This window comes from Corvus moneduloides, chromosome Z (genome assembly GCF_009650955.1).
Source record: "Corvus moneduloides isolate bCorMon1 chromosome Z, bCorMon1.pri, whole genome shotgun sequence".
Classification (NCBI taxonomy): Eukaryota; Metazoa; Chordata; class Aves; order Passeriformes; family Corvidae; genus Corvus; species Corvus moneduloides.
In genome coordinates, this window is record NC_045511.1 from 31,233,790 (window position 1) to 31,246,789 (window position 13,000).

At 36.8% G+C, this 13,000-nt stretch overlaps 1 protein-coding gene across 2 annotated transcripts in view; it reads right to left on the reverse strand.

Moving 5' to 3' along the window:
- Positions 1–13,000, reverse strand: part of GAK (cyclin G associated kinase) — a 68,263-nt gene that overhangs the window by 22,398 nt on the left and 32,865 nt on the right. The window contains exons 14-21 of one of the 2 annotated variants that reach the window (XM_032095584.1): positions 11,953–12,075; positions 10,043–10,176; positions 8,867–9,061; positions 8,166–8,283; positions 5,741–5,820; positions 5,196–5,389; positions 3,196–3,354; positions 1,956–2,423 (exon numbers count right to left, since the gene is read on the reverse strand). In XM_032095584.1, the coding sequence (XP_031951475.1) occupies positions 1,956–2,423; positions 3,196–3,354; positions 5,196–5,389; positions 5,741–5,820; positions 8,166–8,283; positions 8,867–9,061; positions 10,043–10,176; positions 11,953–12,075 (1,471 nt within the window). The remainder of the gene's footprint in view (positions 1–1,955; positions 2,424–3,195; positions 3,355–5,195; positions 5,390–5,740; positions 5,821–8,165; positions 8,284–8,866; positions 9,062–10,042; positions 10,177–11,952; positions 12,076–13,000) is intronic. The other variant, XM_032095585.1, reaches the window with a different exon arrangement.

Genomic DNA, 13,000 nt, shown 5'->3' on the forward strand with positions numbered 1-13,000 from the left:
TTGCAGAATAAATGAAGCTGGAAAAGCCTTACTCCTCTGAGGGCACAGACAAAAAGTAAAGTTCATGCTAGTAACTGCAGCAGCCTTCTGACAACTTTTTGTGGCGAAGAGTAATCACCTATTCCTTCCTCTAGACAAATGAACTTTCACATTGGTACAAAAAAGATCTCAGCCATACATAATATGAATAGCTATGTCTTCAAATACAAGCAGCAAGACTGCATACAATTCATCAGCATTGTTAATTTCATCCATTTAAGACACACCTTAAGTTTGAGTGATCACCTACATACACAAAGAAGAATTACATTTGTTAAATACTCTATAACACCAAATTTGCAACAGATTTTAAGAAAATGGACTATTATACTATTAGAAAGAATATGAAGTGAAACATTCATACTACCATTTAGACTTGAAGGCATTGACGATTCTGGGGCAGAAAGCACGTCAACCCAAGAATGAAAACCAATAGAAGTAAGACTGCAGCAGGTCTCTAGTGATTCCAATGAAGAAAAAAACTAACTGGAAGAGTATTTATAGTCAGCATGGAGTAACATGTGACAGTCAGCTGGAATCACGGCTTTAGAGCTTCCTGTTTCTGCTGCCCTCTAGGGTCAAGAACCCTCAAGAGCCCAGGGAGTCCTGCCAGACTCACTCAGAAGCTGAAGAGAAGGAATAATCCTGCTATAATACCCCAGCACGTCCTCAGGTAATAACCACGTTGTGCAGGACTCAACAACATTTCAAGCAAACTTACTATAACATCGCACATAAACAAAAGCTCAAGTACAAGTTTGTTGTGCAAGACAACGTGTAACAGTGGCCAAATATTCTCACTTTTGCACTTACCTCTCAATACAATTCAATGAAATACACTGAATGACAATGACTACAAGAATGGGATACATACATGACTACTGCTCAGGTGCTTCATGCAGTGGATATGAGTAAAGAAAGATAAAGAATTCTATAAAAGGGAACCTTTATTACTACCTATGTAAAAATGGTAAATTAAAATAATTTCTCCCTGATCACAGTAACTAAGTTCAACAGTGAATTCCTCAAAATAAGTAAATATTTTAAGTCATCTAAATACGCTGTAAAAAATACTTTTAATTGTCTATAGATGAAAGCTTTTAGTCCCTATGAATTATCTTTGTGCAAACAAACAAAGCCTTGTAATGGTTTCCCAGATTACCAACCAATATTCCCAGAAATCTTAATGTTAACTTCAGGCAGAGAATTATTACCAAAAGTTCAGTAAAGTGACAAAGAGCTAAATATTCACTGGTAAGAGGAACAGAATCTCTGAACGAAAACATCTTGTTTAAATACCAAATAGACAGCACTACCTAGCATGCTCTTTAAGGATACTGACCTGCCAACAACATCAGTAAAATCAGCAAGAAAACATCTTTTAGCAGTATCATTATCCTACTGTTTTGGACAATAATCTACAGAATTTCCAGTTGCTCAGCAGTCTTATGTGATTAACACTTAAAAATCCCACGCACACATTTGACCTAAGCAGACAGCTCTGTGCATCTAATGCCATCGCTTTAGGTAAAGTTCAAAAAAGCAGTAAGTTATGACAATTCTATGCCTTAGCAATAAAAGTTATAGATTTAGAAAAGGATCTAGCACATAACATTCATACGGGAAAGCTAAGAATTCTTTAAGATACTGAATTTCCTTTAAATTCAAAATTTTATACTTTTCTGTTTACGGAATTTAAAGTTAATAGGATACTGGCAACATAATAGAATGCTTGGATAATGTACAGGAATTTCTCTCCTTCATGCAGAAATAATATCTATTCTATTCACAGTCTTGCTATAGACTGACACGTCTTCACAGTACTGTTGAAACATGGTACTTATTTTCTAAGCACAGTGCAAGCAGCAATTCATGTGTTGCCCAGGCGACAAGTACTGATGTTAAAACTCACATACCTGAAGACATGGCTGCTGCTGAAGACGTACCCTGAGTAGCAGCTGGACACTGACTGCTGAAAAAGAAATCTGTTCCTTGTCCAAGAAGATCTCCAGTGGGCTCTGAAACCTGTGACACACTACTCACAAACAGATTGTTCAACAAGTCAGCATTACTTGATGAAGAGTTAATTTCTGAGATAGGTTGTTTCTGTTCTGCTGAAATATCAGAGTCTAGTCCCAGCAAGTCTACATTCTCTTCAGGGAGAGATTTTTGTAACGGTGCAGATGGAGCTTCAAAACTAGTTTCAAAAAGCAACTCTCCTTCTGGAGTAGAGTCTTTTTCATCAACAATTACTGCATTTCCTTCATCTGGAAATGTAGGGAACTCCTCATCTGAAGGATCACTCTCTTCTCTGTCATCAGATAGCTGAACAGGATCATTTTTAGATGAATTGTCTTCTATTCCACTTTCTGGAGTTTTTCCTTCTTGAATAGAAAAAAAGAATAACATCTTTAAATGACCAGGGTTATTCTTCTGACTAGGGTAAGAGAGACTTTCATGGTGACATCATATGAAATTAATTCCTAACTAACCAAAACTCACATAAGAATTGATGAAAAAGGAACTAAGTGTTGCCTGCCACCTGTTTGTACAGGGCAGGCGAAGCAGCAGCTGACTACCCTACTTGCCACTCCACAATAGTAGGCATTACAAATTTTTTCAAAATTAGACTGACTTGGACATTCACCTCAGATCTCTGTGCCACTCAGAGCTTACAAGATTTCTCAGTAATTGCTTCTCCACTCAATAAAAGCATAAGCAGCTGCTGTCATTTTTGCCAACAAAGGAGCGCCCAGAAAAGGGAGTCACACATGTGCTATAAAATTACATTTTCTTAGTCCTCTTTACTGATCTGGACCCTACTGGCTAGTCTACTTTGTTTCCTCTGTTCCTCAGCCGGCGTGGGGCTATGGGAGTAAAAAGCTTCCTTGCAGACCTTAAAGGTTAAGATTTCTACAGAAAAAGAAAAATTTAGCTCAGCATTTAAGTTAAACTCAACACCAAACCCCCTTACTTGGTGTTTATCCAAATGAAGCAGAACAACCGCTTGTTATTCTGCAGGGCTCACTCTTTAAATAGCTTTTCCTCATGGTTAGTGAATTAGAGACTCTTGCTGCGTAAGAAGGCTTAAGCATTCACTGGAAAGCATACAAGACAAACATAAGCCACACAGTTACTTCAGAGGAAAACCTGTACCTTTCCAGTCCAGAGAGTGAAAGAAGTTATTGGCATCAGTACTACCGCTGTGTGGGGATTCTGTATCAGTAGGTGCACTTTCTGAAGACTGCTCCAGCTGGGATGCCTCTGCTTCATATTGTGCAGTGGAACCTGGCTGTCTAGGCAACTCTGGTTTCCCTATAAAACAGAATTTAAGCCAGAACACTTAGAGAGAAACTTCTCAATCCTCCACATGGCAGCTGATACTTATCTTTCAGGCTGACTGCTGTAGGAAGACAAATTACCTCCAATCTATTGCTCTGCAAATGCAAATTCCTGCCCCCACCATCTCTGAAATTAGCATTATTAACTTTGTTTCAACTGCAAAAACTGGCAAGATCCTGTTTTGAACTAGGACATTAAATCAGAATCATAGTGTAACACTCAAGCATTCTATTTATATTTGTAGAAAAATGTAATTAACACCTCACTTGTACCAACCATCCCCTAAAACATGCAAGAGCTATGAACAGTATCTGAAATAAGAGACAGAAAAACAGAAAAAAGCAAATGCAGCTGTAGAAAGACTCAGAATATACAAAGCTAGTGAAGAACATGGAGCGATTAAAAAACACCACAAAAGGGGTTAATACATTGTATGCTGCTATTAACTGCTTCTTATATTTCTTATTTTACTGAAATCAGATATTAAGTGACTCTTGTGTAAGACCTAGTAGGGCAGTTACCTACTGTTGTATTAGCTCTCAAAACCAAAGTTTTCTCAAGGCAAATTAAGAAGACTTCCTAAATTAGTCAATATTCATCTACTGTTTGAAAAAAATGGATGAATGGCTGGGAGAAACCTATTTATCTAAATTGAAATACGCAACTAGTAGAGCACTTTTTCACTCTTCCTCCACATTCTCAGTTTTAGTTCAGAGATGATGAATAAATAGTATGTCTCAAACCGTACATGAAAGATCATGACTAATGAAAGAGTAAATTCAATTTTAATGGCAAGTTTAATAAAATCACTTCACAGCACTTGCTTTTGTCCTATTCCCTTCCCACCAATCTTAAGAAATACTTTCAGTGTAATTTGAAATCCTTACATATCATGTATCAATCAGAAAATGGAAGTGACTTAAGAACACAAGAGTAACAATGATGCAAAGCTACACACCTTAGCTTTAGAGAGCTGAGAGTTGTGTTCACAATAGGATTAAGCTAAGTTAAATAGAAAATGGTCAAAATCATAATACAAACAACATATATCCTGCTTAAAAGAAAAAAAGGCCAGCAGCAACCACCTTATATGAAAAGAAACGTACTTGACATGTAACATAGGGTGAGATCTCACGTATCACTAAAATCACCATAGTAATCTTCATAATGCCTCTTTATCCTCAAAACACAGAGAAGGCTTAAGAGCCTGAATGAAAATGTAAAAGCTAATTACTGATATCAGGAGAAGAAGAAAGACACTGAATACCATTAACTGGAATTAATGCAGGCATCTACAGATGAAGCACTGAATAAGCAGCATTAACAAAAAAACTCTGCTAGAACATATTAGGAAAAGTTGGGGAAATTAATTACAACATTACATGGCTATGCATAAGTATGTTGATAAAAACATTCTTGCCTAAAACCATTTGTGAGGCATGCTCACATAATTTTAACTGAAATGATACTGATGCCAGTTTAGCCAAATAAATCTCTTTCAAGTATTTGTGTCTACAAATACCGACTTTTACAATTCCATTTGCTAAAAGTCCCTCCCTGCAAATGGCCTATTCATAGCTTTAAAGCAAGCACAAGTAAGCACAGTGAAAGTAAGACAGGGATAATTATAATCCACTACTGGAGGATAACTTAAGCTCCTCCATACAAAGCATATTTTAAACTGGTATTTACAAAAAAAACCACCTTTTAAATTTCTTTCAATTAATGGAATATCAAAAATTAAACAAAAGCCTCAAACACTAAGTACATTGAAAATTTTTTCACGTTCTTTAGTTTTTCAAGGGATTCATTACCAAATTTGGATAAAATCTCTTGTTGTTCCTCTCGGGTGGAGAAGAGGATCTTGGGATTTAGTCCCTTTATATTCATGTTATCCCAAGGTGGCTGTTCACAGCTGGGCCTATCTCTGGGCTCCACCTCTACTTCCAGATTGACTTGAAATAAATCAGGGTATTTCTCTTGTATGTCACAGGCATCCAGATCATACCTGTAAAGACACAGACAAGAAGTTTCTTGATACTGAGGGCTAACTGGATTAGACCTACTGCAGTCCAAAACAAAACTTCAAAGCATTTAGTATAAGACATAAAAAATGCTGTATTTCTTTACTTTTCCCATTTTAAACAGGTGGTATTTTTGCACACAGGGTTTTTTTGTATCATTAACAAAACATTTAGTTTCCTTAATGTGAGTAAACAAAATAATCTTACTGCAATCAAAGTCATCTACTTCCTACACTGACTATATTTCCTTCTCCCTGCTATATGTTGATGTTTGGCAGGTTAAGCAGTTTCAAAGAAAATTTCTTCCAGTCTCCTACAAAAAGGTGTCAACATACTTGGCAAATTTCACTGTAGTGGCATTTCGGGGCACAAAACCTGTATGGAACTGAATCTGAAACATCTTCATTGAAGCCATCTGTTGAAAAGAAACAGGAAACTGCATAAACCAACACGAACAGTATGTACAATGTTCTGCCTTTAACATAATGCAAAGTATTAACTGTATTAAAATATTTTAGTATTTGCTTTGCTACAAAAAACTTCCATTTAATTAGCAGTATACTTTATCTTGAAAGATTTAAATGCAGTTGAGACAGAACATAGATCTATTACTACCACTAATAAACCAAAAGACCCTCAGTAAGATACATCTCATCACTAACCTCAAAACACACTACCAAAGTCTAATGTACTTCCAGATTCTGTTCTGGAGGCTAAAATTGCATGACCTTTGTTCCGTTTCTGAGTAACACATGCTCAGAAAAATCCATTGTGCAATACAGTAGCCAAGAAATATACTTATGTCACATATAAAGGAATCGACTGAAAACAGTTTTAAATGTAGCACATTTAAAAGAGCACTTCAGAAGGCGTGCAAGGGTTTTTTCCTTCAAGTGCAACTTCAAGTCAGCCATTCATTCCAGACAGAATGTTAGGGCTTTTCTGAACTGACTCATTTTAATCACTCAACTGTTGAGAGAAAAACTACTTTCCCATGCCTGATGGGAATGTGAGTGCCCAGAAAAGGCTACTATAGAAGATTCATGTAGCTCCTGGTCTTGCACAAATCCAAATTACAGCTCACTGATCAACGTAGCCCGCATTTGTTTCCCAGCCTTAGTTACAACACCTGTGAAATAGTCTTGCCAGTTCTTACAAAGAAGTAATACAGTAATAGTCCAGAAAATACGATACAATAATTTGAATTATGAAAGCTTTCCTTGTAAATGAGCGTTTACCGAACATCATAGCCAGAAACCAAATAATACAAAAAGCACTGCCACAGGTTAAGGGGGGGTTGATCATTCCCCTCTATTCAGCACCAGTGAAGCCCCATCTGTAATTGTGTCCAGTGCTGGGCTCCTTACTCCAAGAGACATGGATACACTGGAGAGAGCTTCTCTGATTCTTCCATCCCTACCAGCGCTTTCCTAAAAGATAAACTAAACCCTCTCTCAAATTAGCTGTGAGCAAGCAGAAGACATTCACAATGCTCAGCTCTAAACACAAGAGAAATCCTGAAATGTGGTGGCTGATCTCTGTAAGAGACCTGCAGAGAACTTCAGGGGGCAATTTACAGTACATAAAACTAAGGACACATTGAATATTGTTCCATCAAACCTCCAAACCCAGATCATCACACACACTGTTGATGTATCGTGCTATAGCTGACAGCTGAGAAAATTCTAGTCTTTTCTATTAGTGAATAAATGCCAGAGAAACCACATCAAAGAAACTCTATCATGAATAAAGGTGAGGTTGTACAAGGAGCATAACCTAACCTTCACTAAATTTTATCAGTTTTATGCCCTTTTCCTGATGATGTTGATCCATACAGTAGTTATTTTTGTGCATTAAGGAATCATTTCACTGAGGTTTTTAGTTTTAAGGTGTTCTGGAAGGTTTTGTTGAACCTCTGCAACATGACAAGATTTGATACTCACCTTCCTACTCACAAAGCAGAAAAAAACCATAGGGAAAACAATTTCAGTAACAGTAACTATGTATGAATATATATGTATGTCCCACATGTACAGAAACTGGTTGAAAAACTGGATCAATTTCCACAAAGCTCCAAGCTCTAAACTTTGCACTTCCCCTCCTTATCTTTTACACAGATTTCCAAGTTTAATTTGGGTTACTCATCTGGAGAAAAAAGAACATGCCTCTCTTTTAAAAAATTTGAAGACAGGCTTCATTAACAAGTTTCTTGTGATCTTATTTGCATCCATAGTTGAATTAAAAAAGAAAATATGCATTCTCCCTAGTAGAACAAAAGTAAGAAAATTAGCTATAAAAACTGAACCTGACTTTAGAAATAGGTTATAAAACCACATGGATTTCTCTAGCCTGTTTTGTATAGGCAGTCTCTGGAATCCCACTTTTCTGCTGAGTGGTATTTTTCCTTTGTTTGCAGTTTGTGCGCACAGAATCAAAAAGTTCTGGCTTGTTGTGTAACTTAACAGACAATAATTGCTGCCTCAAAAAAGCTGGCTAGTGGCTTTCCTTACAAATATAATAATTATCAATACTGAAGTACTTTCCAAAAATGCTTACGAAAGCATCTACATGTACAGCATTAGGAGTGGACATACTCAGAAGGCTTGAAAATGTTGAATTCACAAGTGAATGAAAACCTCAAACATTTCTATGAATGAAGAACAGTAAATATAGCAAAGTACTTAGGAGATAACTAGTAGGATACAAAACTGCAACGAAAAAAGCAAATCCTCCATTTAGGCTCTTAAATTTATCAATTACCTTGGCTTGTAGTCGTCCTCCTAGAGTTGACCTGGCATGATAGATCACAATGAGAACATCTCCTTGGACTGTTATACCCAGTGGGATTACTGCTTTCCCATCTTCAATTTTAAACTCCCTAAAGAAAAAAAAAAAAACCAAAAAAACAAACATAACCACAGTTAATTTAATTTAAAAGAGATTAAACAGAGTACTACCTTAGTATTTAGCCTGCTTTCTCCAAGGCCTTCAGTAGCTGAAAAGCTAGACAGATTTCTGTATTCTCTCATTTCTCTTGTCTATGATTACCCACATCTAGTAGTGTTAGTATTTGCAATTCTTGTACAGACACCAGAGCTCTATAGGGGCTAATAAGCAGTCACCTTGCAGCTGCCATGCCTGTGGAATCCTTACAGTTTCCATGACTGAGACATAACACTGTGCTTAGCACAAGTACATCAGGGATCAAAGTTCCCAGTCTTACATCACATGGAGTGAGAAAAGGGTCTTGCTCACTGTCTTGCAGTGTCCAGGGTGCCACCCCACCATCACACCCACTGTTCTGCAAGACTAGATCCAAGCTGCTGTAACAACCACATTCTCTTCCCGATGATTTACCTTTCAAGATCAGGTAAAAGGGGACAGAGGAATCTAGAAACATGTAAATGGTATAATCTAGAAAAACAAAACTTGCTTCAGAGCAAGTTGTAATCTGTACTTACTTCATTTTGTCATATTCCTGGGACGTAGTGGTTACTCTTTCATCCCCCACATAAACCTCACAAAAAGGCCTGCAGCCATTACGCTGCTTACTGAAAAGCGGAACGGGAGTCATGACAATTGATCTGACCAGGATGGGCTTGCTGTGAGGAATAATGGGTTCTTCAGCCATCATGTCACACATGTATTCAATGTATCTGCCAAAGCAGAAGGTACTCATTTAGTCAGAGCACAAAATTCTAAGAAACGGGTGAAGGCACAAGCGAGTTACTTCTGTTCTTATCCAGTCGCTAAGCCTTGGTAAGTGTTAACAGTGAAACAGTGGGAACACTTAAGACCACCTCCAGTGAACAGATTTTCAAACCTGATAGAATGACACAAAAGGGTTTGTAGCTTTACATATATTGACTTCTAAAACAAACTAGCTGCTATTTCAAAAGGTCTTAAAACACTAAACTAGGAGAACTACTTATTTTGTGTCTTATACATAATGGATCACTCAAATCTTCCTAAAGGCTTTAAATTTGTCCTAATAGATATTATTTTGTGGAGAACCCCTTAAGTATACTCAAACTAAATGTGTACAAAAACATAATCTGTCATTTATAGTGAACTAATACTTTACCCACCCCTCAAAATTTAGTCCTTTTTGTAGGAAACACCCTTACTACCAGTGTCACTTGCTATTCAGACTTTATGGTTGTAAGATCTATCAAATTAAATCAAATAACCAGTTGAAAACATTTGTCAAAGTATATGCAAGTCACCTCTGCATACACTCCTTTAAAAAGCACTAGGCATTTTTACCCAACTGACTGAAAAAACTTCTGGTATTCCCATAGACCTTGCAGTGCTCTGACACAATAAAACCTACTGTAACAACCAGGAAATATGAAGTAATTCTTACACATGTGGAAGAGGATTGTGTAATTAAGAAAGCATTGAAAAGCTCTGCATACCCTTGTCTTCATTCCTGACACTTCTTCACTACAGGTCATACTTGACCCACTTCTGATGGGTACTTACAGGCTCAGAAAATTCAGAACTACCTTCTATACACAATAAAGCAAAATACGTGGAAAAACACGTTTGAACGCAGACATTACTGAAATTATCTATCTTTCTAAAAACATCCTATGCCATATTCAGAATTTAATAACTACTTGCTTCAACAGTACCTTTTATGAGAAGGCCAAATGCCAGGTGGACAGCGTTTCATACTGAACATATAAACAGCAGCTTCAGCAGTAGTGAAAAGACGACAAAAACACAGGAAGGAACAAACTACAACAGCAGATGCTGCTCTTCCATCCTAATAAAAAAAAATAGCTTTGTTAGTAAACCTAGTGGAAAAAGCATTATACAAGTTACTGAAGAACATCCTATTATGTATCCTATATCCTGTCATTATTTAATGTCGTGACGTCCAAGGTCCAGTGCCATGATTTGATTTGAAGTTTGTATCTGAATGTGAGACGTTTTCATTTCATTTCCACACAACACAAAATATATTACGTATTACCTTCTTCTTCAAATGCGAATAATTACTTTAGCTGAACACTATTTGAAATTTTCAGTTGATGTTCTTTACCTTACTGTCAGTAATACCCATTTTTTAGGTTTGTTTCCTGGCTGCTATCTGAAATCCCAGATCAGTGCTATTTTTGACTGACAGCCATGGGCTTCTGCTCAAAGGGAAGTACAAAGATTCAGAAGAACTAAACCACACTAAACTCTTTAGACTTCTGTCTAAAGCTGTTAATAGCTTGCCAAGAAACCAAGAGAAGGAGATTAAAACACTGAACTTCTTTCTGCAGGAACCCCAGCTACATACATATCCATAGATACATCCCTATATTTTAAAAGGCAGAAGATTTGAAAGAGGTAATGGTTAACAAAACAGCACTTCTCCAGGTTTGTTTGCTAGCAACATGGAACAGAATTTTTATCATTGATTTCTGATAGTCCTGGTGTACACTTTTTACATCACATCTGGCACACAGCCACATATATAAAAAAGTTTCCCTCACACGTGAGGAAAATGAATGAGTTAGGTGCCTTGAACAAAAGACTTCAAAGGAAAGATGTTACAAAACCTGGCGCTAATTCATCACATGAGCTTCTTACCTACTTGACACAATCATGTGACACTGAGGTATTAGAAGCATCACATTAATATAGAACTAGATGCCTAACCTCACAGCAGCACCAAAAAATATGTTGGTTTCCAGGAGATGACATTAACTGACTTTTTACTTGCAAAACACTGCATAACACACAAGTATGGTTTGTCAGATTAACAAATCCTGATTTTGACTCTGATAGTGATATTCCCTATTGACTGCTATACCATATCAACAAACAGGTTTTGAATGCTTTCCAGCAGCATTGCAAGCATTGTCACAGTCATGTTTCTCTTTTTACTGTACAGTAAAATGTCAAAATTTCACATTCAATTCTCTTAAGTGTAAGAGTGACCTCATTTTTAAAACCTGAGCAGAGTTACTATCCTTTAAATTCATTCCTCCCCCACACCATGTTTGACATGAAGTGGCTCTATAGACAGTTTTATTGCTTTTTTTGGTTGTATCGAAGTTAATAATACTTTGGAGAATAGTGAAAGTTACAGAGCAATCTGCTGCCAGCAAAAGAAAGTAAACCAGAAGTCTCACAGTCAGTTTCTGACATTCTGTGGCTACAGATTACATTCTGAATGGACAGTAGTGGGATATGCAGTGTACACCCATCTATCACACAGAAGACAAAAAAAGGGAGCAAATAGCGAAAGAGTGCAGTTGATTTCTTTTTCTCCCAAATATCTTAATACAACCTTATTCGCCTTAATACCACCTCTACACTGCATTTCACTCTAAATGCAAGTAAGCAAGGACTACATTACCCTACTAATTTCCCTAAGGAGAAAATTGATGCAAGTAACTTCCCTACAAACACAGTAGGAAAGAATTGACCTTGGGGCTTCCATCAAAGAAAGCCAGTAACAGTCCCCAACTGAATGGATACTAGCACCCTTATTTACAGTTTAAAGCTCTATTGAACAAAGCACTTCAGACTAAGACCAATTTCTTACAAGGCAATGCACAATGCAAACATTTTTCTGGTCTTGTTTCAGCCATAAATGCATGTTCTTGCATATGCTATAGAGATTCTGAAGATTTGGTGCTCGTCTTGCTGGCCAGCCACATTCAGAAACCTGCAGTGAGAGAGACAAGAGACAGTAGATGTGAGAAACAGTATTATATAGTCACATATACACAACTTAGGTTATGCAAATGTCTAAGAAGCAATTTTACACTTTATTGCCACCTTCATGTTGAAATTAAGCAAGATGCTCAACAAAAGTAGTGTTACACAGTGTAAACACCGCTTTTTAGAATGAAGTGCAATAAAACTTCAGTCCTGCCTACAACTCTGCTGCACTAGAAGTATCAACAACTCAGATTACTATCTGAAATATTCTTAAAGCAAGGAATAAAGTAAAACAGCTTTCAACTTAATTTGTGCACATATATTTAAGCCAGAAAAAGTTTTAAAACCCCAAAAACAAATAACAAAAAAAACCCCCAAACAAAACAACAAAAAAAAAGAAAGATTAGGCTTCTTTTAATATTTGTCCTTTGTTCAAAAAGCTTGAATGGTTCAGTAATATTCCTTTGGTGCTTCAAAACACTAACAAAAAATCAGCTTTACTGCTAAGAACCTATATCCTTGAAATCAACTGTCCAGTAAGGATATAGTATATGAAACTTGATTCTTGGGGCACTCAAAACACCTAAAGAGTAGATATATTCAGGATCAAGGAAGCAAGTTACAAACGAAGCTTCTTCTTTTTGTTTTAAGTCTCAACCGCAATTGCCAGATGTTGAAGACCAAGTTTTCCTATCAGCAACATGTCTTCCTATCCAGATAAGGAGTTCAAGGGTTACTGAGATGAATTACCTGAACTGATTATCACAAAAAATTGTGTTTGTGCTAAGCACAGGAAAAAAGGCTGAAATAAACAGTCTAAGTCTCCTACAACTTTTCATTGTACTCTAGTATTTTAATTTATAAATAAGATAATTTCAGAAAGCATCACTTTGTAAGAGATTTAAATAGCGCATTCCTTTGTTAGTGCA